The sequence below is a fragment of the Pomacea canaliculata genome, linkage group LG11 (assembly GCF_003073045.1).
Source record: "Pomacea canaliculata isolate SZHN2017 linkage group LG11, ASM307304v1, whole genome shotgun sequence".
Classification (NCBI taxonomy): Eukaryota; Metazoa; Mollusca; class Gastropoda; order Architaenioglossa; family Ampullariidae; genus Pomacea; species Pomacea canaliculata.
Genome location: NC_037600.1, coordinates 17,964,621 through 17,990,347, shown reverse-complemented (window position 1 = coordinate 17,990,347; position 25,727 = coordinate 17,964,621). Strand labels below are relative to the sequence as shown.

Below are 25,727 nucleotides of genomic sequence, written 5' to 3'. Positions count from 1 at the left end.
TCGGGCCTTGACGTCGTTCACCTTAGTGGGTCCTTCCGAAGTTCCTTGGCTAGGCAGCAACTTAGTCCATATATTCCAGGTCTCTGTAACCACACACGTAAGCAAGACCTTCCGTCTCGGCGGTTTCGTTGGGAATCCTCACTCCCAGTGGGTGCCTCACAAGTTCCCTCAGAAGTTCCTGTAACTCGGTGACTAATTAGTCTACTGAATTTATAACTTATACTCTTATATATTGTGCCATAACGTCAAATGAAAAATATATTTACTTTTAGAAAATTATGTCATTTTTATAAACAATTTAGAAATACTTTATTATTAGAACTTCAACAAATGTTTAATCTATTACCTTGGCTAGGCAAGGATTAACTTAGATCACTTTTTCCCGGTCCCTGTAACCACACGTACAGCAAGACCATCCGTCTCGGCGGTTTCATTGGGAATACTATGGCTCTTCTCACTACTTTTTGCGGTTGCACGGGGATTTCATTTTAGGCGGGCACGGTCACACTCTCCGGCACACTCGCCAACCACGTGACCAAGGGAAATCACACACGTCCCTGACAATGTATTACATGTTAACTTGGTTTTTGTTGCAGGTTTGTTGTTATTATTAGATCTGAGTACATTTTATTATAGCTATATGAGATTGATTATGCGTTTTATAAACGCCACATGTATTATTATTAAACAGCATTACCAGACGCATATATTATTGCATGCTTCATTATTGATTAACTGCTTGCTTTTCATATGTGCGCAATGTTCATGCTATTACACTCTTGAGATCTACTGCTCTTGCTTTTACACGTTTTATTTTATATTTATATTAATATATGTACACGGGCTGACGCTCGCGCCTTCCTCTAGATGGCTCTTCCTCTCTGAATGAAATACATGTATTCGGGACAGGCTGTTCATGTGTGCTGAGAGCAAGGGTCCTACAAGAACCGGAAGATCAAATTAATGATACTCCATTTTCGAACCTATTTCCAAAAGGTCTACATATGTAACAGCTCAATCCTCAAAGAAGGCTTACGGGACTAGCTTTACTTGCAAAGATAGAGCTCCTTAGATGGCGCAGTAATACCAGCAGCTGAAAAAGTTCGAAACGTCTACGTCAAAAAAAAAAAACAGTGTCATAGGTGACGCAAGCAAGACGCTGTGGATGGTGGGGCCGGCACAGCCGCCATGAAAACAAGTAAGTAGCTCCATTTCTAAGTGTGAGCAGGCAGAACTTCTTCTGGCCGACAGAAGAGAATGGTTTCGCCCGTGCGAAGGAAGGTAGGAGTGCACGCGGTGCTGATTACTTGTGTCCAGTCGTCTCCAATTACTTCCCGGACAATAGGCAGGGTACAGATCACAGGCACTGCCGACTAGCCTGGCAATAAAACGTCTTTCTCACCCATCAGTACTTGCTGTGTGGTCTAAGAGCTGAGGGAAATGATTTCTTTCTGAACATACCGAATGTATTCTCCACAAACAAAACTAGAATATATAAAGGAGATAAGGATGAACAGCGCAAATGACACAAACAGTCCTAAGAAACACTGAGCTCCCACCCATGTATAAGGAATAATTTCGATTTGCGCCCATGGACAACGTTGGTAGGCATCCATTAAAAGAAAAATAAGTTAATTTATAGAGCGCTTTATCCCATCATTAAAAGTTAGCTCAAAAGCTTGACGAAAAAATATAGACACAGAAAAAGTAATGATAACAATACAGACACAGATGCATCAACAGAACATACAAACTTAATATCTATAAAATTCCATATGATAGGATGAAAAATCTGTAGTCTGTATATGCTCCCAGCTTGCTCAATCCAACTGAAGAATTGTAAGCGAGATTGAAAATGCTCCTATCTACACCACAGTTCCAGTAACGTTGTCTAATATATATCGCCCTATGCCTGCCTGTTGGCAAGCTCAAGGCGCTTCACGGTAGGTGGTGTCAAGTCAAAATAACTTGACGACATAAGGGACGTATGCTGTAAAACACTGTGTAATACAGGCCAGAGTGTAGCGAGTACATACAGTATAAACCACACTCCGCACTTCACCAAGCAGACAATCAGTAAGATACATCTACAGCAGACGTAGCTCCGAGCATCACATCTAAAACGCACTGTAACGAAGCACCAGCACACGAAAAAGTCAACAACAGAGGTCAAATGGAACAAAAGTCATAGTCTAATGAACTGTGTCGATCGATGTCTCCACGTCGAAATGGAATCGAAGCCATCGATACGAATCGGAGGGGCACCACAATCCAAATGCACGACGGGACCACCAAGTTCAACGCGAAGAAGGCATAAAATAAAACAAGAAATGCGACAGAGTGCAGCACCCATTCAGCAGTTAGGCGAAGGGGACATCGCTCATTTTTCTTATGCAAGCGGCAAAGCAGCGAACGCAGTCATCATGCCAGGAAAGTTGGAATATACAGTTTCCAACATAGCTTGTCTCCAAGTGTAGCCATGGCGACGACGCAACAACAGAAAACCCATTTGACGCAGGAAGCACATGTAATCCCTTTAAGTGACGTCAAAAAGACGCAAGGGTACCCATCAACGACCTAGAGTGCTCGACAGCAAGGGGACAATAATCCAGCTGTCAGGAATGGATAAATAACTCGATAGAAAGAATTAGGGAAAGTGAGACAGCGAGAGACAGGGAGGAGATGGGCATCGCCCTTAAACAGCTGACCCCCGAGAAGAGTGCAGTCTCTTGATACCTCACTCTCCATCAAACAAAGATTAGTAGAAAGCATTTCTTGCTGATCCTCACCAAATTTGGCAGGCACATTCTTTTCATTTACGGTAATGGCGTGGGCAATGTTTGATTGGTGTATGTTTTATGTTTATTTCCTCTGCTCCAAGATGTTGTCGGTGGCTCCAAGTACCAAAAAAACAACAACAAACAAACAAACAAAAACAACAACAACAAACAAACAAACAAACAAAAACAAAAACAAAAATCTTCTGCACAATTCAAAAGTGCGACGTACTTCTACTACGCAGAGCAGACATGGATAATATCGCAGTTTGAGATCTCATACGAGAAACCGAAAGATAGAGAGAGGGAGAGAGGAAGGACGTAGTAGCACGTCGTCTGGAATCACTACAATGTTTGTCTTCCCAATTTGCAACGACCAGTCACCAAAAACTGTAAATATAATAAGATTGTTCATCCGGAATTATACAAGATGGCAACCAAAGAAGATTGATGGCACAAAAGATCAGCTTAAAAGTGGTGAAGAAAGTTGCAGCACGACAAAATGGCAAATTTGAGTTATCAGAAGCTTCTAGCACCATAAATTGTTCGAATGCGTGTTAATAATGTTATGGGAAGTCAATATATAACTTTCAGTAAGACCACGAAAGGTATGGGAATAAACATTATTGTGCATTACATTGTTGCACACACAAACATATCTACACCAGTAAAATACGTCACTCAGATAGTACACCTGAACAAGAATGGAGCGCGTGGATCTGAGCAGCTGAAGTAGAGCGTGCAGTTGTGTACTGTTATTAAACTTCCTTTATTGAATTAGCTGATAGGAATATTTTTAGTGAAATGGCTAATATGACATTTTAATGAACAGAATGATAGGGATATTTTTCTTTACATCGGTTTAAAATTAGGCCTGGTTGAAAGGCTCATGACGTTGCAGCCACCAAAGCAACAAACTTGTTGCAGAATTTGAATTGAATAAAATATTTTGATGTAATGAAACCATCGTCGAAATCACATTATTTGATAAATTGCATGGATCACATGCAAGGCCTTTTTTCGTGCTTCATTTTGTTCTGCCATTTGCAAAGTTTGGGTGCAGAACACAAAGATAAATGACATACTAAACAAGGATACCAGCAAACTTCACACAGGTGAATATGTATTGTGCAGGAACCGCTTTGAGCTATCAGTTATATGAATGCCGCAGAAAGTAAACTACTGATTTGTAGGACTGTTTCCCACAATCTATTGTGTACTGAACCTACCACCATCAATGACGCTAGCAAGAAAACTTAATAGGAATAATGGACGAGCACGTACTACACCAACAGTTAGCGAGAAGACCAAGACAGTGGATGAGTGTTTCGTTTGTGTGCTTGTCTACGTCATTACTTCGTAAGGTACCGAAAGGATGACTTAAAATCCATCTTCCGTGATATCCTTTTCTGCAGAAGACTAAAGTTAATTAAAAGAGCTAGAGTTAGAAGAGCTAGACTAGCCTAGAGGCGGGGAGGGCCGCCTCTACACTTACGGGTGGAATCACCCGCTAGAGCAGCCGATACTTGACACACGACTTGACCTTTGCTGCAAATAAAAGCTGGGCAGACCTCAGACGATCCCTAAGTGCCCTCGAGGCGCGATGAAACTTCGGCCCCCGAGCTACCCTGCAGTGCGGACGAGTGTTGTGTCCCCTCCCCTTTTGTTTTATTTTTCTGTTGTTTTTTTTTCATTTTATCTGTGTCTCGCCTGTGCACAATGCAGGTTTTTTCTTCTCTCCTTTAAGTGGGGGTGTGTATGAGATATTTTATTAGCATTATGTCGTGTGTGCAATAAATTTGTTGTTTTGTACCGTTCATTTTTTTTTGTTGGTGTTTTGTGGGTTGTGCTCAGCTTTAGTTCGACTGGAACGTTGTGCACCGTCTCTGGCCGAGCGAGAGGTTGTGTGTTTGAGCGGTTGTGATCATGCATCCGTGGACGGCTACGTGGCAATATAGGCTGTCACAGAGTCTACAGTCTACTGTGTGGTGGTGCAGACCTTTTGGCGTAGGGAAACGTGGCCAGACCCTAGAAATTGTGCATCGTCAGCATACGTGTGATACTGCAGGCTCAGGTGCAACCAAATGGCTGGAGATACACAGTAAACGAAAGACTTCTAGAGTGTCAGTCTAGTAATAAAGCCTTGAGGAGCAGGAGGCAAAAATGTGAGGCCTATAACCACCGTAGACTGGGTACATCAGGTAGATAACAGTGCCAGAGAAACCGAAATTAAGATGAAAATTCTGGAGAAGGATACATGGTCGAGTGTATCAAACTCAGCCGACAGATTCATATCGCAATCAGATAGTAAATCACTTACCAACCGCAGGAAAGCAATATCAGTCGAGTGATTCTCTGATTGAAAGGGTTCGAACTGATTATGGCTGAAGAACTGGTTCAGGAGTGGGACTAGCAAAACTTTTTCAGAAAAAGAAAAGTTGAAAGAGGCTATTAGGGTCGATGCTAATCTTCTTTAGAAGCAAGGTGATAACAGCGAGCTCAAACAACGGTGATGTTCAGCAGTCGACCAGGAGTGATAACGCGATTGATGACTAGAGTCATCGTCAAGGAACTTATGAAGGAGACGATTCGGAATCAGGTGGGGAGAGCAGGATTTCTTCAGAGATTTTACATTCTCTTTGCTTGGCCGACAGGCACAAACTCCTTTAAAGATGTTCCAAAGAAAGTATAAAACTACGGTGTTGAGACTGGTCCAGCCCAGAAAGTGTTTGCAGAACATATCAAGCATCTGTCTTGAAGGAATTTTAGTAGGCAGAGTGGGGGCATTTTTGTGCTTGTCTAAGACAAATCCCTGCTTGATAAACACTGTTTTAGGTTAACAATTTGTATATAGAATCTATGCAGAAATGATCAAGCGCTTCAGTGTAGGCAACCGAACAATTTTCTATGAATTCCTTATATCATCAGCTGTAGAGAAGTACGACTAAACAAATCTCATTTTCATAGCACAGATATTCTGAAATGTACTATCTGACATTGTGTTTCCTGTAGACCTGCCACACTCAGAAGATCAAGGACTCCAGCAGCAAATCCACATCGGGGGCAGCCTGCAGTTCACAGCTGGTGATGATGCACAAGAAGTCGCCGACCTCACTGTCGTCCCCGAGCTGCAAGATTAACTGCGAGGATTATACAACGTGCTGGACATGGGGTTACCGCCTACTTTCTTGCATAGCAGAGAGTCAATCAGGCATGTCGCGAGTGTACCGAGCTGTACAGTTAGGGGAAGGGAACACTACCGATGACCTTCCACCTCCAAGTTCTCAGGTTGGTCGACATCCTCTGCTCGCTCTCAAACGCGTTTTTACATTCTTAATCTAAGAAGATAAAAGGATTCATTATTTTATTTACGCAAGCTTCTATCATTTAAAGTTTAATAATAATAATAATAATAATAATAACAACAACAACAACAACAACAACAACAACAACAACAACTATTGAATTTGTAGAGTGCATTTCCCCATGTTCTCTATACTGCAACTGAAGTATACCTCAGTCATAGATATAGTAAATACATCTCCCTGAATGTTGCAGGTAACCATCAAAGTGGTGGAGTCAGAGAACAGCCTCAGTCAGCAGCTGCTGCATACTGTGTTAGCTCTAAGCCAGAAATTACCGCCTCACGCCAACATCGTAAGAAATTAATTCTTTATGTGGTTTACTGCCATATTTTTTTTATCGGTTCCAATAGTTCTGCCACTCCACCTTTACAATCCTTCTTGTGTTCCTGTCTCAAGACCACGTGTAAGCTGGCAAGGCAAAATACATTTGTAACAATTAGTATTAGACACATTAATCAGAATCGCAGATGCAAAAGACCAAATTAATAAATAATTCGCTGTTCTGGGTATAATTTATCTCTGAGTGGTTTGCTAATTTAGTATCAGACTTTGTGCATTTAAACTTGAATTTCATTAGCTACAAAAGTAACCCTTCTAATACTAAAATAGATGTGACAATTAGAAGAAAGGACGCTTCTACAAAAATTTATTTATAATGTTTTATGACAATCAGTGACATATGAAATTGTTTAATTTCAGCTGGACATCACGCATTATTTCAGCAGTGCACGTGCAGAATTCATAGTTTCACAGACATGCCGGCTTGGCAGTTTGGGAATAATACTCAGCGAGAAACAATATCTTGGAAAGGGCATGGCTGAGACGAGCAGCAAACTCATCATATCCCAGGTCTGCTCCGGTCTTACCCATCTCAAGATGACAGGCATACCACATGGGTTAGTCAAACTTGATCCATGTTCCAACGATGTTGACGATATAGTTTCTTTGTTTCATTCTTGACCACGCCAGACACAACAGTACACATACTTTACATACAACTATGCTGATATCAGAAGAAAATGAATAGAACAATGGAAATAGACGTTTCAATAAGATATCGGGAACTATTCCTTTGAGCCTCGAGGCTTTATTCCTCTCTAGGAGTGTAGGTAGCAGATTAAAAAGAGGAGAGTGTTCTACAGTTAATGAACAGAGAAAACATTATTTATCCCTGGAAATCAGTATAAATTACAATACTGTATACTTGTTTAGGAAATGTCCTATTCCAAATACCAGATCAGCTGTTTTTCTTATTTTTCTTTGAAACTGAAAGCAAGGCGCAATACGGAAATATGATTTTCAGGCCCTTGGATTATGATTTTTAATCTCTTCTGTTTTGGTAGAGTGCAATAAAGAATATATTTCTGCATCAAGTTTCTATGTCGAGAATGAGTTTTTTGAAATTATCACTCTTTGTATTTCAGTCGGCTGAGCTGTCACAATATCTTGATGTCAGAAAAGTTCCAGGTCAAGCTTTGTGACTATGGATTTCAACATCATGCTAAGCACTTACAAAGTATTATCAATATAGTTCCAGTCTCTACCGTAGGTAGAGCTTTCCAAGCACCAGAAGTTTTGCAGGGCTGTGTCCAGGACGATTTCGCCGCAGACATATGGAGCTTGTGAGTGACAGCAAGACCTAAACTAACCTTTTAAAAGAACAAGTGTACAATAGCCATGTGTAGTCAGAATTTTAATATGTTTGTCTTTTATTTTTTTTTTTTTTTTTGGAATGCTGATTTGAGAAGGGTCTGCATGTCACCATTTATTATTTACAGGCTTATTATCATTGCAGATTTCTAGGTATGCGTATATATAAGGTCTAAACAGGCGGGATACTACTACTACCAGTGATAAATGAGTAATTATATAGAGCATACTCACGCTTGTAACGATCACTGGTCCCTGGCTGTGTCTACCATCATGGCTTACGTTCAGCCCCAGTGGCAGTTTATTCCTTGTTGTTCCTTTGAGGAATATAGTGCCGCAACAACACCTCGCCAGCGGACCCGGTTTTGGGCAGCCCCCTTCAGTTGGGCCCAGGTGGTTCCGATGTCCTTTGCCTCGCTCTCTACCTTTCTTTTCCAAGTCTGCTTCGGTCTCCCAACTCTCCTCTTCCCCTGAGGGTACCAGTCAAGTGCCTTCTTGGCAATGGTGTCAGCTGGTTTGTGCAGGGTGTGTCCTATCCAGCCCCATTTGCGCTTTTTGATGTCTTGGATAGTGGCATTCTCGTTGGTTCTTTTCCACAGGCTGCTGTTGGAGATCTTTTCATGCCATCTTATTCCCAGAATATGGCGTAGGCATCGGTTGGTAAAGGCTGGAGCTTTTTTTTTTCTTTGGCTGACTTCCTCTCGTCTATCTTCTTCCGTGTCTAATCCTCTAGGAAGCAAAGTGATGCTGAAAGGAGTCCAGAATCGCATCAATAATGCTTCCAAGGAATTGCCAGCGCTCTTCCACAACTTTTTCGACTTTGAAGACACTAGAATTCGTATCTCTTTATACTTGCCGGAAAATGGCGTTGCTTTTGGGATTGAAGACCCTCTCGCTGAGAAGCACTGCCAAACAGACTTCACCTTGTATCTAAACCATCTTCTGGCACAGACACTGAAGAACAAGTGCCTAAGAAAGCTGGCAAGTGACACTTTAAGACAGACTTTCAGAATAGCTTGAAAAGTGGTCAGTGCGCAGGTTTGCAGAGAAGAAATCGGCTGCCGAATAAAATTGATATTTCTATTAAGGACTTTGCCTTGTTAGACGCTGCGTATATGCACATTCCCTCAATGAGTGATACTGGATATGTGATGAATGAAAGAATGATGTGATATATATCATGTTGACATTGGGTGATATTACAGGGGTGTCGTGATATACGTTGTGCTGCATGGTGTACTGCCGTTCAGCAGCGAAGACCTAGATAAGATGGCTAAAAAAGAGAATGCGCCTGCACTCTGCATCCGGTCCTCACTTTCATTTAGTAAGTCCATATGACAGCAGTATCGTGAGCCTATCACATATCATATTATGCTACGACAATTTGTTAAAATCTTGATCTTAGTTTGAGAAAAGGAACATGGCATTTTTTGTAGATGGCTGTATGCTGAATAAAACAAATGGGTTGTATAGTAATTGATCAACTTCGATGTGAAAGGATATTTGAATTTGTTTCTGGCTAAGCTGTTCATCAGATTCGTCTTCTTTAATTAAATGTTTTGTCTTTTTCTTTTGCTTGAAATATTTTAAATGCATTGATTCCAACATTGAACACAATAATTAAAAAACACTACTTCTGTGTTATTTTAAATTATTGCTCAACTTTTAGAGAGGAGATTTGTATAAACCAAACGAGGAAAGTAATTTGATGTCAGAGGCTATCTGTAAAATGGAATAGAATTATCTGTAGTGTCAATAACTGTTTTGTGCTGTGATTGTTGGAACGTTCAGGTTGCGTGCAGCTTATGAGAGATTTGCTGACGTACAGTCCATGGCTGCGCCCAGACCTCAGCAAGGTGCTTCAGAATCGGTGGCTTTGTGACAGCACCTCCACATTCCCTTACAAACTTCCTAGAAGAGTGGTAATTTTTTCGAATACATGGGTTACTGTGTGGTTAGTTAAACGAAGTACATGCATATGAAGATTGCTTTCCATCATTTTATTTTCTCATTTTTCTTTAACTGTACCAGATGACACGCCCATAGGAGATAAAGGGTTACATTAGCTCTTTAAAAATAGAAAATTGTCTCCCTGCCAGTGAGCAAGCATGTGCTTGGCGTGAGGATCACTCTACTGGTGAGGTAAATAACTGCCTCTGACAGTTTAAAAGGCCGAACTCAAGACCACTAGGCCAGGTTTTTTTCCGACAGTTTCGCCTGTGCCTGCGGTCTTACACCTACCGAGAGTACTGCGTTTTTTCTTTTCGGCTGCATTGTATGGTCAATCACGAACTTGTATTACTGGACAGCTGGCAGATTATTTTTTTCCAGTTAACTACTAAAACGAGGCAGGTTTGTACAAAGTTTTCGATTTAGTCACATTCATTGTTAAGGCTCGCCAAGACTAACAGCGGAGAACTTCGCATTGAGCGCATCTTTGTGATGCGGATACTGGCGCGCTATAAAACTACATCATCATCATCATCATCTCGGCAGACAGACAGCAATCCACCTATACACATCGATCCGTGGTCTAATCACACTCACGATACCTCTACCAACTATCGCAGACATTTACGTGTACGTACACACTTACACTAAATTAAAAATAATGGTTCAAAGTACTCAAGCCCCCAACGTACGTCCACAACAGCTCACGCCAATTTAGTGTAAAAGAAAGTTATTAATGATCGAAAGTTTTACAAATCAATTTACAAAATGTACAATGCTTCAGTTCTAAATATGACTGTTCTCTAGTCTAGGTGTCCAGTTAACTTCCCTATACCTAGTCCAGGTATCATGAGCCACTAACTTTCTTAACTACTACACAACACACTACACTCGTCTGCAACACACTCGCCACTTAGCACTTCACACCGATATTCTTGCCGTCTGGGAATCCGTTAGAGTCAGTTGGCGATCGTAGCTGCCTGTCACGAGCACTGAAAGATTCTGGCACTGCCGTGTGCCACATATGTCTTTTTCTGACCTCTTCGGCGTAACAGCGGTCAGAGCTTAATATCGCTTAATAAGGCAACCTCTGTTGTCTGCGGATGATGAAGCGTTGGGCACTAGGTGATAGAGAAGGTCTTCACGCCCCTCTTGAGTGAGTTGTGCTGAAGCCGATTCCAAGACAGACTCACAGGGGAGAATCTGAACAGCCTTGGATTGATCTCTGCCAGAGCCTTCCTCTTCCTGACTCCAGTGCGATTCTTCGCTGGTCACAATGTTATCTCCGGCGATCAACTCTCACGATTGGCTAACATAACGTACACACACTCTTTGCCATTCCGTTATTAGCTATGACTAATCACAACCTAGCTAGTACGTGATGGACAGGTGGTCACTAACTTCCTACGCACCTATGAACTACAATCAATCGTGCATCAATGAACCAATAAGACAATTGCGGCCACCCAAGCTCTAGAAGACCTTTACCCCAGGTTAACTGACTGTTAACAAAACACCAAAAAAACACTATACTGCCGGAAAGAAGAGGAACTAAGCTGCAGTAACAGTCACTTATGTGGTTGCTTGGCTATCTCCACACCATGGGGACTGCAAATGATATTGATGGTCTTTTTTGCCACTTAACAACTGTGAAAACTGTGTTGCACATGTAGCACAGCATATCTTGTCTTGGTTGCCAATCTTGCGTCCGAAGTAAAGATGATATACCTTTTTCACTTGAGGCATGATACTTTTCTTCTGGTTAGCAAACGTTCCTTCCCCACAAACATAGCAAACATTGTCCACGGTATTAACACACTTTCTTAGAAAAGGATGCAATAAACTCTGGGTGACATGTGCATGAGGTTATTATGCAGTATTACATCATTCTAGGCTTATTTAGGATGTTGTTGTAGTCCTATTGGATAAATTTACAAGGTGAAACATAGAAAATGAACTATATCAAATATCTTCGAAAGGAGAACCAATCAAAATTTTGATGGGTCATATTCCTACTAAGCACACCAAGATACTACGGATTAGGACCTTTTAAAGTCAGTAATAATTTCATTGTTGACCAGTGGAACCCTTTATTTATCCCAGAGGGCACTTGAAACATTCTGGATTGTATGATTATAATTAACAGTCATGTTGTTCAAATACAAATTAGGACTACATTATATTACTGTCATTACAAGAAGCGTTTTTTTAAATATTGTATATTCAGACAGGAGCATTGACCAAGAAAACCCACTCATCTCTTAATAAACCTTCTGGTGCACCACTTCGTGTACCTTGATATCAAGTGTAGCATCTCCACCATCTTGTAACATAAAGATCACTTGCTAAGCATTATTCTTTACTCGTGTTCATTTTATGTCCACTTGTTGAATGAACATGTGTATTCATCACCATCATTTCATTTTGATTGTAATTTTGTTACTGGTTCCTGTACATTTCCCCTTTTCTACTGAAGTCTTAGTTCTACTTTAAGAGTTCTTTTGGCATATCAAAAACATGAAAAACACACAAGGGCAATGTTTCTATGATCAAGTTCAGTATGCGGGATGAATTAGCTAAGTGATTTGCTTAACTCTATCATACAGATTAGATAAATGCTAGTTTCTCATGACGTGATATATTTATATATTGATGTCTTCTTACCTATAGAATAAGAATTTAGTACATGTGAGATTTGTGAAAGGCTAGTTTTTACCAAAGCTATATTACGGCAAGAGAAGCTGTTATGGTTAGGACTGAATGTATTTATTGCTTTTTGTCTTTCTCATTATCTCTTATCTTTCTTTCAATTCTGCAGATAAAAAATATGTAACAGTCATTTGAAACTGTGCACCCAGAGTAACCCTCACAAAGCTCTCTATTGTCACAGCAGGCACTTAAGTGCATGACACCAGAATTGATAAAGTATATCACTGGCAGGCATTTAAAGTCAAAATTTTTAATTAATATAAAATATTTTGTTATTTAATGGAAGTGGGACTTATATGTGCTGAAATTTGATACCTTCACACAAAATTGACATAGAAGCGAGCTTTAAAGTTCTGATCTTCCTGAAAGAATGGATACCAATATATATAATTGGTGTTCCACATGTTGTTGTAGATATTGTAGGCTACTGAAACAAATGGCTCTGTTGGGGTTGTCAGAGGCACAGGGAAGACAGATGGTGGACGTGAGGCTGTGCCTAGAGTCAGGAGGGCCACATCTGGACTGAGAATCTGCAATCCTGTCTGGTTCTCATTTAAGTAGTACACTCCCTTGTTAATTGCTGAAAATGAGTAAAACATGATTTAGTCATGACAGTATTTACAGACTGATCTGGCTTATAATAGGGATAAAGTAGTAGCCTGGTCATCAATTTAAGACTTGAGTCCTCATCTTGCCGCAATTCACCAAACAGAAATGTTGGGCAAGACTCGGTAAAGTCAGCATGTGATCCACATCAAGTGATGATCTGTTAAGTTACAAAGTCTGGGTAGAGATGCTGTTAACAACATAGAAGGTGGCAAGATTATAAAGCTGAGACTAAATCCCCCACTTAACACACAACATTCTGGGGTAACTTGTTATGCGATCAATATATTCTCCAGAAATCTCTCCATCCATTACTGCGAAAGACTGACCAGTTAGTTGTTTATTTGACAAGAGAACGATAAAAGCAGAGACAAAAGGTGGAGGGGGATCAAAGTACTAGAGAAAATCCTTGATGCCCAGCTCTGCATCAGAGTGGGTATGACACATACAGAGTGCACCAAAATAAAAGATCGAGACCTAGGCATCTAGCTAGTGATTCACTTCATACTTGCCTTCTACATCTGCACTACCAGACTGTGATGCAGTGACTGACTCTTATCAACTGCTTATTTAAAAAAAAAACACCAAATGCACAGGAAGAAAAAGATACTTTATTTCTCTTTTGCTGCAGAAACCTGGAGTTAGCTTGTTTTATATTGTCACCCACGGAAAAAAGTACTATAAACAAGCAAATGGCTTGACAGCACATCATACTACCATGGATATGCCACACAGTATTACCTACAAGGTAACAAAAGTATTTATATGATGCAGATGTGAACACATGAATATAAGTACATATCTACTGACACATGCATGCCCACTTACCATGTAGATACTGGCTTCCATTTAACATGACATCCATTGGGTCTATTAGTTCTCCCAGTTTTGACATTGTCCACACAGAAGACGGCCTGGGGTTGGGGTTGAAACCAAATGAAATAGCTTCCGACAACCGAGTAGGACCTTTGTTAAACCACTGAACCACAATCTGCAAAACTGTAGCAGAAAAACACTTCCTTAAAAGTTACAGAAAATCTTTTATCAAAAGCAAAAAGCTTTACAGCATATCAGCAGCTCTGTCAACTGCTTTATCCTTATCCTTTAAGTAAATGGCACACAAGACCCATCTTCTGAAAGAAAAATACTGCAACTGCCAAGAGATGGCTAGTTAGCTTCATTGAATAAAGAAAAAATGAATTCTGATATGGTTTTTTAAACCATAGTTTGCAGTTCTTCATATAGCATGGGTAAAATTTTTTTGCAAATGCACACACCTCTTTCTGAAATGCTCTTGTCCTGGTCTGGTGAGTATGTGTAATGAATGTAGAACAAAGGAGGTGCTCCATATTCTAAAACAGCCTCCTGGTCAGTAGGAGCAACTTTCACTATGAAGTCACAAGTCACATTGCCTGAAAAAGTGTTACAGAATAATTTTTATGAAAATATAAGCCAATTAATTTGAGGTCTAACTAATAAAGCATTGTGCCACATTGTGTTATATCCCTGTTATCCTAATTTCTCAAGAAATTTCACTCTTAAGGTATGGGCATGAAATTCCACAGTCGACAAGGGCTAATGTCAGGCATGTGGATTCTGCAAATGTTAAATAGAGATCCTTATATATATTGTAACACAAATGATACATAATGACACAAATTGGTAAGCAAGTTGTAAATAATATAGACAACTGCTTAAAAATTGTGTAAAGATGAGCACAAATTTTCTGAATACCATCACCTTTAGGAACTCACTCTAGTCTTTTCTTTCCATTGTGCTCGAAGTCAGAGCTTGCAGGCACAGACACTAAATATTAATTGTACTCTCCATTAAATTAAAAATTAACTAAAATTAATTACTTACCCACTTCTGAATCTTTTTCTAACTCTATATCTACTTTTGCCTCTGTCTGAATGAAATATGAGTTTAGAATGAAAGGGTTTTTTTAATTATATATATTGCAAAGTTTTGTGAATTGTATTTACTGAATTAAAAAAAAAATTAATCACCTTTCCTCCTATATAAATTCTGAGCTTTCACATCCCACCTTTGAGATTCAGGATGGGCATTGAGTGTAGAATTATCCTTGTGGAAGCCTGCACCACCAATATAGTCGTACAGCTTAGACATGTAGTCATAGTCAGATTCGTTGTAGGTGTTGTACAGGATTTGACCCATCCTGAATCCATCAGTTGCCCATTCCACCTGCAAAATTTATATTACTATGTCACCCATTTTTTTTGTATAAACTAGCTTAATGTTGTATGAATGTCATAGTACTTCTGTATGGAATGACTAAGTCACCCATTTTCTGATTCCAGATTTACAAACTTGAAGTAAAATTTTAACTACATGCATAACAAATAAATATTAAACTTGGAACAAAATTAAGCAGTAAAATAAAATTATCTATGGCAGAAAATGACTGGGTATTTTAGAACAGCATTGTAAAACTATGAAATACTATACTTTGTTATTTGGATCAAACAGCCGGTTTAGTGATCCATCAGATGCAAATGCGAGAACTGTGCCATCAACACACTTGAACTGATCAGTAGTGCTAGCTATTTCATACTCTGCAATCAAATAGGCTTGTACATAATTTTCAACTGAACATTATGAGTGAATGAAGGTTAGGTTTGGGCGAATAAGTGTGTTTATATATGGAGTGTGTGGAATGAGTGAAGTGTGTGTGTTTGTGCATGGAGCAAGGGTGGATAGTGACAAAATGAATGTATTCTATAAGTGTGTGTGTGTGTGCATGCATCCAAATTTAAAGATCCTGCCAAATGTTCAAGCAAAATGAATTTCTCTAATCACCTTCAAAGCTGATAACTACGTCCTACTGTACCCTAGCTATTTTTAAACTGTCTTGCAATTCTATCCAACAATACTTTTTCCCCATTTCACTCCACCCTGCCACAGGTAAGCAGGTAACAAACACACCTTGCCTGAATGGAAAACACCAGAAAGTAATTCAGTCAGAAAGTTAGCTCCATAATATATAATTACCAGAAAGCCATGAGGAAATCCTAATAAAGAAAATATGAGTGTGATCATATCACAATCATTATTTTGTTGTACTCAGAGATCAGGCAGCAAGCTAAACTAATATGTCTGACTCCCCAAAACTACTATTGTGCATAAATAAAGTGGTAAATAAATCAACTTTACCTTCAGCCTAATTAACTGCAATGAGAACTAACACAACTGTATTTGAGTATACACAACTGTACTTGAGTGTACACAACAGCATGTGAGTGTACACAACTGTACCTGATGTACTTGGATGTATATTATAATGTTTAAAGGCCAAACTATCAGCTTGTGGTAGGAAAAAATGGTTGGACTTGAGAGAGGGGGATGAGAAGTACACTCAATGCCAACAACCCTAGTGTTCTTTCTTCCCTCATTGCTTCTATCTGGCCCGACACATACCCTTGCCTTATCTGAACAAATCAAATCCATTCTTTCCTGCTGACTGGTCAAAGTTTGGCCTTGAAGCCATACCCTGCCTTTGTATCACACCAAAAAAAAAAAAAAAACTGTGGAGGGTTTTTAGCAAGATACTAAGTTACACTGTGATACCTGAAAGATCAGGTAAAGTAGGCTGCAGGTTCATAAATTCAGTTTTGACAGATGCAACAATGGGATGTGAAGCCAAGCTTTCCAAGGTTAGATCCATGAATTGCCTCTGCTCCTCCCAAGCTGCTATACGATCTGTGTAGTTTTGACCTAGACAAATATAATGTAATTATTAAATTTTTTTGGAAACATTTGTTTCATTCTAGAGGAAGTTTTAAATAATCTCATTTTTCTACAATAAAAATAATGAGGGAAAAAAGTTGCATCACAGTAATTAGAACAGATATGTAAAAATGATTGGTACACTATAATATATGATAAATAATATTGATAATTTTGCTAAAATGACACAAATAACACAACTTAAGAACTATTTCAAATTAAAACTTGGATCATAAGAATCCACAATCATTGTCCTAAACAAATTTACAAAACTTCACAAATAATTAAATGTCCTAGTAAACCTACAAAAATAATGATTGCACTTTATTGATATGAAATCAAATTGCTAGCAAAAGTCTAATGGCAGATCTCAAATTGGGTAAATTCTTACACCCCAGCATCATCCTGACAAAAGCAGTCTTGTGCACCCACATTGTTGCCCCTCCATTCTTTTCCCTCCTATACCATGACACAGTAAACGTTTGGCAAATGCAGCTATTACAACCACCATTATAATCTCCATCACAGACATTGCTGCCACAACCTCTCTGAGCATCCTCTTAAAGGCTGTGACAGCGGTGATAAGGCTGTGGCATGCTGTGTGACGTCAGCGAGAGAGAGGAAGTGTCATTCATTGTTAGTATTTGAACTCGAGTGATCAGTGGTGTGTCATTAGTTGGATTAGTGCTATATATCAGTGATAACAATCAAGATGGCTGTGAGCAATGTCCAACCATATCGTTGTATCAGCTCACACTGGGATCGAGTTGATGTCATCGAAGGACGAAAGAGACAAAAGAGTCCCATGTAATTTCTCTTATTGAACACAACATCCTACAAAACATTCAACTTTTTCCACATGAACAGACACAAAAATAGACTCAAACTGATCTTAAACTTTACGAAATTCTAATAAGTTTTATTTTGCCTTTACAGTCCCAAGATTCTTTTAATTTTTCCCTTTCAAAACCCATGCCATTGCACCTTTATTAGTTCCTTACAGTTTACTCAAACATGCACACTTAAAAATGCAAACAATTTATTTGGCATCTACAGGTGGCTTTTGACCAAGAAATTCCAAACTGTAAAAAAGTTAAGTCTGGCCTTTTTAACAGAAGGTACTGTAGGGTTTTTACAAGTGATTTACCTGACCGAGCCTTCTGGAAGGCAGCATTGGACCAGTTGTAACAGTCAGGGATGGAATCAAGTCCCCATGTGTGCTCTGGAATCTTGGTGATGTAAAACACAGCTTGGGATATTCTTGGATCATCATGCTGGCATGACCCTAATTCCAAGGGAGATAAATGAAAATTTGACTTCTTGACTTTACAGTGGTACATGCAATAAAGTATCTAGCAATAGAAATTGAAAACAGTAGATTTCAAAGAAATTGTCTGAAAATCACAGACTACAGAATGTAGTCAACATATGCTGTAGTTTTAGGACAATCATCCATCTGCCTAGGGAAAGAGATCAAACGTACATCTTAAATTTATAAAATACAGAAAAGAATAAACCAAATACAAAGAAGTTTACAAACCTTTAATAAGGCAATCAGTAAAGACCCTCACAAAAGCCCTGTACATAGCCATCTTCTTCGGATCTGACTGCACACCCATGATCCAGGTGTCCCCAATCTCCTGGGTGACAGTCGGGTAGGTAGTGCCTGAAGCCTTCAGTGAAGATACATATTCATCCAACGTAGATCCCTGAACAACTGCATTGGGAAACTGGCCTCGAACAAGCTCAAAGTTGCTCAGAACCTCCTGCTCACAAAAATGACTGTTTACAGTGTTAGAAATTGATCACCATAATTACATCTCAGAAGCAAAAATTACATTCACAGCTGTTATACTGCTGGCAGTTGTTTAAAATTAAATACAATTGACAACACAAGGTGGAAGAGGGCGGTGAGGTGGAAGGGAACTAGATCTATAGGTAATGCACAGGAGTTAGCTATAATACAGGACACTAGATGAACAACACTTACCTAAATATATAAGGGCCCTAAATATATAGGCAGTTAGCTACATTAGCATTTGCTAAATTGTTGACAAAATATAGGCAGTTTAGCTGAGGGTGTCAACAGTCAGCAAGCATCTCGCAGGGTGCTGAACACGACATTTCCCTTCTTTTATTCCTACTTCTCTGCTAGACCCATGTCTGATGCTTTGCTCTTCTATCTCCTACACCTCTACAATGTGCATTACCAACATTCATATCAGTATGCTGTTTACATCCAACCCTGGCTTCAAAACAACAAATGCAATATAATTGTGTGTACCGCCAAGGTGTCTGGTGGGCCCGAGTTATCTGTACGGAAAGCAAAGCACAGTGTTTCTGGGAAGGCATTAACATCTTCTGCAAACAGACAGTCTTTGACTGACAATCCTCCTGCTGCAGTAGGAAATCTTCCAGGATTATTAGGATAGCCTCCTAAAAAACAAATCATGATTTTATGGGAAAGTGTTTAATCAAAACTGCGACAATTATTTTCCTTTAGTTGCAAAGTGATTAGCAGAGAAAGGACCTGTGACTATGCTTCATGAAGTTATTGTACATCATGATCTGCTTGCACATTACAACTGAAGACAATTGAACTTCATAAAATATGCAAAAACACTAAAATATAAAAAAAAAATGTCCCTAGACTTTCTTTGTTTTTGTTTTGTTTGTGTTTTTTTAAAAAAAGACTGAGTATTCCATTACTGAAAACAAACTTTTTGTATGATGGTGGCTTTTTAAGATGGGATTAAATTTTTTGTCAGGTATTAATAGTGGAAAAACAAGCAAAAGCCCATTTCAACCAATCTCACAAAAACACACACACACAACACCTGCATGAAAGAATATCTAAGAAAGATAATAAAATTCGCACCTGGATGCCAAAAAGCAATAATGCCATCTTCATCATTATCCTGGGGACTTAATTTCCAGACAAAGGGGTGAGGTGGAACAGCAGGAGGGCTCGTCATTGGGTTTACACCCACTGTGATTGCCGATATATTATGCTTTTTCATGATAGGAATCACAGCTTTGGTCATCCCTGCATGACTCAAATGAACAAAGAATATATGCCAATTTAGAAATACTATCCATAGTTCAAGACATTCTAATATACCTAGCTTGTATAAGCAAACAAAATGTTCCCACTGATACTTTTTTCTAGGAGCTATTTTCTACTAATTTATTTTGCTATTTCTAAGACTACAAGTCTTTTATAATGCTGCAAAGGTATAATCTTGTTACATCAGAATAATTCTTCTAGTCTTCAAAAAACAAGGCCAAAGACAGCTACCTGGCACATCTCGCTGGCTCACAACTGGTGTCGTTCTATTGATTCCAAATTCTCTGTCTAGATTTGTGCTAATGTTCAGAGACAAGTCCAGCATGACAGGATCCATAAAATTCTCAAACTGCATATTCATGGGACCTGCATGCCACACAACATCTCCCATAGCAACTGCCCGACGCACTGTATCCACCTCTGTGCGAGAAGGGCACTGTATAATTAATAAGAAATAGATGTTAGATAAAGATAGATGTTTGTTCATAAATTAAGATACAAAAAATAGTTAAATGTAAGACTTTTGTTTTGTCATCATCTCTAAAATTGTGTATCTCTTTCCACCTAGAGTTGAACAAAGCAACAACTAATTATGCTAGCAGCAATATCATATTATCTGCATACATTTTCAGAAACACCAAACCAGAACAGCAGTAGTACCTTTAAGGAAACATTGCTAGCCAGCATCATTGAAGGACAATTCAAATACAAGTGCAGAAGCCATGGATGTGTCGTGTACACAAGTCTTTCTCTGAATCCTAACAGACGGAGCTCCTCTGCTATAGCAGCTGCACGGGGATAGTACTCGGTAAAATATTTGTTGATCACATTCAGTGCAAAACCCACTTCAGGATAAATACCATCATATCCAACGTCTGAAAAAAAATCCATTATTAAAAGAATAAATAAATAAGTAGATATAATAACTGAATTCTACTATTGTTTAAAACTGAACACTCATGTGTGCTTAGGCAATGAAAGTTTTATATTTGTTGAGCAAAATAATCACTTTTTAAAATTTGAAGTTTAAAGACTTCCCTTCCAGACGATCATGACGATGTATGCTTGTGCATATGGCATTATCCATAAATGAGCAACACTTGAAAATACTTTTTAAAGACATATGTACATGAATATAAAAGCTGCAAAATTAATTCATGCATAATTTCTAAATTAAAAATTATTCCAAATATTATATATATCGATTAGCTTAAAGGTCTCACCCAGATGATTCATGAAAACAAGATGAACCTTTTTTATCTTGGTAGGGTCAACGTTTTGTGCATATGAAGCTTCCTAAAATGAAAATTAATTATGTGAAACACCCTATTAATAAGCAAAAAGCTTTAATATATTAAATGTGTACAGATATATTTGTATCTTTTAAGTTATATAGAAAAATGTACGTTGCTTTCTGTATCCTTCGCTTACTATATAAATAGCTCATATTATAATTATAAGATTTGTAAAGTTTTAGATTGGAGAAAAGATATTTATCTCGCAGCGTACCTGAAATGTCGACAAAAGGACAGCAGAGATGCAGACTACATAAACAAAACGGCCCGCCATTTTGGTTGATCAGATGATTCATCACATGACCTACCCCCTCCTCTCAAAAATCAAAACACAATAAAACGTTGTGCCAATGATCTGAACTCTTTTGACATTCTAAACAATAGTTGTACCAGTTCTTACATCTCATTCTGTATCTTTTAATATAACTGTCATCTTGTGTAGTAGGAGCACGGCGATTGAGATATTTCGATTTTCTGTTTTCTAGAGCAACGAATAAAGGTATCTTTCTATCACAGCAATCCAACCGAGTTCGCAGGCACACCTATAAAAAATATCTCATTTTATAGTCACGCTAGCAAAGTTTTTTTGTTGATGATAGAAGTCTTTGAAATATAGTATCTCACTTTGGTGACTTTATTGATTACTATGCGACATTTTATTTATTACGGAAAATCCGTGCGTTGTTATTGTCGAGCCTAGTCCCTTGGAAGACAAAAGACGCCATTGGATACAATGGCCACAATCATATTTACTATCTTCGATACGATTGGTTGGTTTAGATCGAGTCTAGGTCAACACGACAACGAAAAATGAAGCCTATGCTAGAATCCATGATGATATGCCTTACGCCTGAGGAAACAGATGCATTCATTGATATCTGGCAACAACATTCTTGCCTCTGGCAAGTTCATGACCCAGGCTACAAATCAAAAACAGCTAGAGCACATGCAATGCAGGACATAGCGGATACGTTTGCTCGAGGCTGGACCATCGGTCAGTACAACATCGTGGCTCTATCGATCCCCAGATCCAACATTTTATGTTTACCAAACGGCGAAAGAGAAACCAAGAACATAACATAACAGTGTGTAATATTTTGAATTACTTTAATGTTCGTATCTTTTACATGGACACAATCACACATTGCTAACACCGTAAGCATCATTATGTTTCTCAACGTGTGTGTGTTTTGACATCCAGGTAGTGTAAATACAACAAATCAAACATTTTCATTGTAATGTGGCCAGTTTCCATGTATGATTTGCCACATCTGTCGTGGAATGCATAATAAAACAGCACCTTCCACGCATTTAAACTCCGTGCACTATCCCCAAATAGAAGTGCATAACTGGAAATTTCACCATTACAGTTTTACTTGCAGATCAAGTCAGAAGGAAAATAGAAAGTTTAAAAACATACTGGAGGGAGCAGAGAAACAAGGCTAATAAGACCACCAGGACTGGTCTACCTGCAAAAGTTTGGTCACACTATGACCGACTAAACAGTTTCCTTGGTGGGGAATCCTGCACATCTGAAGGTATCCCGAACAGTTGGACTCGACAGACCACTATTTCCTCTGTGCAAAGAAAGACAGTCAATGTTGAAGTGAGTTTTACTATGAATTAATATAGTCACATAAATTAAGGAAATGTATGCAAGTAATTACAATTAGGATTAAAAAAGAGTACTAAATTTAATAAAATGAGAGCATATATATAGTCACTCAGGTTTGCTATTAACCTTCTGTATATGCCTCACATCAGACAAAGTTGGACACTATTTCTTTTGTTTACCCACAGTGTCTGTAGTGCCTTGACTCCATCAGTTTCATGCAATGAGCACATTCAAAGGTCAAGACCGGCCTTAAAACCCACCTGTTCCATGAATGTTTCCAGTCACTGATGGTCTTAGCTGGTGGTCCTGAGGGGGTCATCATGGAAGGCATGTGTGGAAGGCATGTGATTATCAGTGCAGAAGTCCCACAAGGGTGTGTTTTGTCCCTGATGCTTTTTCTCCACTGCAGAAATTTAAATATCTGCTGCCAATCTTGTTTTGAAACCACTTCCTGGTGACTCTATTACTCCTTTAACAATAAGCTGCATTGTCTTCCTATTTCTGAGCACATAGATACAAGGCTGCTTGTATCTGCTGTACCATTATCACAGGCATAGCTCATAGTGACCTTTTGCTACTGTTCACCTCATTTTCGCTATTCTCTTGTGGACAGTCATCCTCTCTAGGCTGCTTCAGGCATCACTCCCATCACTATCCATCTTTTTTCCTTATTCCATCTGTGGAATTCTCTTCCCTTCAGTGTTAGATACCCCTTTTATGGACTTTTCATCTGCATTCAATACCATTCAGCCACAATTACTATTACATCTCCTAGCACTAAACGTTAACTCTAGATGAGTTTCTCCAGGACAGGCCACAGAGGGTCAGCTTGGGAGGTACTCTCTTGAACACTGATCATCAATACAGAAGTCCCACAAGAGTGTGTTTTGTCCCCGATAATGTTCTGTCTACACCAGTGAAGTTCAGACAGATCTATTGTGCTCTATTATTTATCAAATTTATAAATGATATGGCATTGGTTGCTCGTTTTAAGGACTCACTGGCAAGCTATGTTCTTCAAATTAAGAATATACATTTGTGGTTTGAAGAAAGCTCTCTTTTGCGCAATGTCTCTAAAACTAAAGAATTGGTCCTTGATAGGAGAAAACATCAACCAATGCATCATGGGTTATTGGCAATGAGATGATAGAACAGATGCAAAGTTTTGAGTACCTTTTAACAATGCTGGACAACAAACTATCCTTCCAGTGCCTGTTCCTTCTAAGGGAATTGAGCAATTTTGGTGTCAGTGACCCTGTACTTGAATCAGTGTATTGCAGCTTTAAAGCATTCTCATGTTTAAGCTGTCAATTTGGTTCAGCATTCTAGCCATCAAATATAAGGCTTGCTTGATGAGGATGGTCAAGATTGCCAGCAAGTTCATTGACTTTCAACAAAGACCAGTAAGAGACCAATACACAAGGTCTGTGAGGTTAAAAGCTGTCAGTATTCTCACAGACTCTTCTCATCCACTATCTCACCATTTTTAAATGCTACCCTCTGGCAGTAGATGGAAACAACAGGTCACCAAGAGTGCTTATGTCAAATACTTCATACCAACTGCAATATCACTGCAATAATCATTGCTTGGAAGGGAGAGGGGGGGGCCTTTAAGTTTGCGTACAGCACTTGTATGGGTGTGTGGAATGTGACTTTTTTCTTGAATTTATTATGAAAGCTCCCAACAAAGGAAAATTGTTGCCTGTGAACAGAAGTAGACAATAAAGATGTATTCTTTAAGTCTTCAAATCTCATTTTAAAATATATTCAGGAAAAAAACTACTGTTTGTTTGGTCTTTTTTTTTTTTAACTAGATGTGCCTGAGTACTTCTTTTCATCCTAAATGGTGGGTTGTTCATCATATTTTCTGACTGTTATATACGACTAAATGAATATTCCTTGATGTCTTCTTGTTATCATTAAACAAAATTTCTAAGCAAACCAGTATAAGCTGAAAATCAGAGGCTGAATAACTGGAGACAAGCAGGTCATTTTTCACAATGTATGTTTGTGCTTGGTTTGTACATCATCCAAATGAATTTTGAAAAGTTGGTGTCAACATGGGCAGCAAAATTTTAGTGCTGTAAATCTTTATTAACTGAGCAACAATGAGAATCTGATCTGGGAGTATAGCAGCTCACTTTCTTTCTCTGACCCTAAGTACAGTATAGGAAGATGCTTGCTTATAAATGTATTCTAGGTCTCTAATCACTCTGTCAACATCTGAGATAATTATGCAAGTTGAAAATTGCATTCGCATAACCAGTGTAATAAATTTGTGTATGCTCTAATTATAGGTATCAAATGAAGGAGAGGCTTTGGAAGATGGTGCCAGTTCAGCGTCATCAACATCATCAGATATTGGCCAAATTGTTACACTTCATGCCACGTCACCATCATCACCTTCTGCCATTGTGCCTCATGCAACACAAAAGCGTTCCATGGACAGAAGTCGGATGTCACCCTTGTCACAAAAGAAAAGGATGCTGAGCCATGTAAATGCCACCTCTCCTTCCTCCTCTTCCGATGTTTTGGAAAATGCTGTTACGGACCTCATACAAGAAATTCGTGAAAATCACAAGCAAAAAATAGATGATCCATTATTTACTTATGCAAAGACTGTGGCTGACAGGCTCAGAGAAATTAAGAACAAACGAAGACTGTTAGTTGTGAAGAACAACATTGACCAGTTCATACATGCTGCACTTATGGAAGAAATGGGAGATGATGTGTAACAAAAAAGGAGTGAAAATTGTGTGTATAAAAGTGTATGTGTTTTGTGTATTACATTAAAATGTACTTCAATACCATATTCTAATCTAGAGTTTGTGGGCATGTTGTCTGTAATCATTTTAAGTGTATAGGTAAATGTTTTGCATGGATATGGTTTCTTTTAAAAAAAATCATAATTTTAACGAAAGTAATTTTTTAAAAGTCAACCTGTAA

At 38.8% G+C, this 25,727-nt stretch overlaps 3 protein-coding genes across 3 annotated transcripts; 2 read left to right on the top strand and 1 right to left on the bottom strand.

Moving 5' to 3' along the window:
• The first annotated feature begins 1,126 nt into the window (after positions 1-1,126).
• Positions 1,127-12,093, top strand: LOC112576157 (testis-specific serine/threonine-protein kinase 3-like). Its single transcript, XM_025258436.1, has 8 exons — positions 1,127-1,198; positions 5,790-6,065; positions 6,336-6,434; positions 6,842-7,038; positions 7,567-7,764; positions 8,998-9,116; positions 9,584-9,714; positions 11,970-12,093. Exons 2-8 carry the CDS (start codon positions 5,865-5,867, stop codon positions 12,039-12,041), a joined length of 1,017 nt encoding a protein of 338 aa, XP_025114221.1. The 5' UTR covers positions 1,127-1,198; positions 5,790-5,864; the 3' UTR covers positions 12,042-12,093.
• Positions 10,456-21,823, bottom strand: LOC112576154. The gene is made up of 14 exons (XM_025258429.1): positions 21,381-21,823; positions 21,095-21,167; positions 20,532-20,746; positions 20,103-20,307; positions 19,683-19,850; positions 19,089-19,240; positions 18,345-18,570; positions 17,952-18,089; positions 16,646-16,792; positions 15,527-15,633; positions 15,067-15,262; positions 14,335-14,469; positions 13,886-14,056; positions 10,456-13,031 (listed from the first exon to the last, which is right to left on the bottom strand). The coding sequence occupies exons 1-14, from the start codon at positions 21,438-21,440 to the stop codon at positions 12,769-12,771; spliced, it is 2,256 nt and encodes a 751-aa protein (XP_025114214.1). The 5' UTR covers positions 21,441-21,823; the 3' UTR covers positions 10,456-12,768.
• Positions 21,824-21,852: 29 nt separating this feature from the next.
• Positions 21,853-25,593, top strand: LOC112576159. The gene is made up of 3 exons (XM_025258437.1): positions 21,853-22,160; positions 22,549-22,772; positions 25,079-25,593. Exons 1-3 carry the CDS (start codon positions 21,977-21,979, stop codon positions 25,514-25,516), a joined length of 846 nt encoding a protein of 281 aa, XP_025114222.1. The 5' UTR covers positions 21,853-21,976; the 3' UTR covers positions 25,517-25,593.
• The last annotated feature ends 134 nt before the right edge of the window (positions 25,594-25,727 follow it).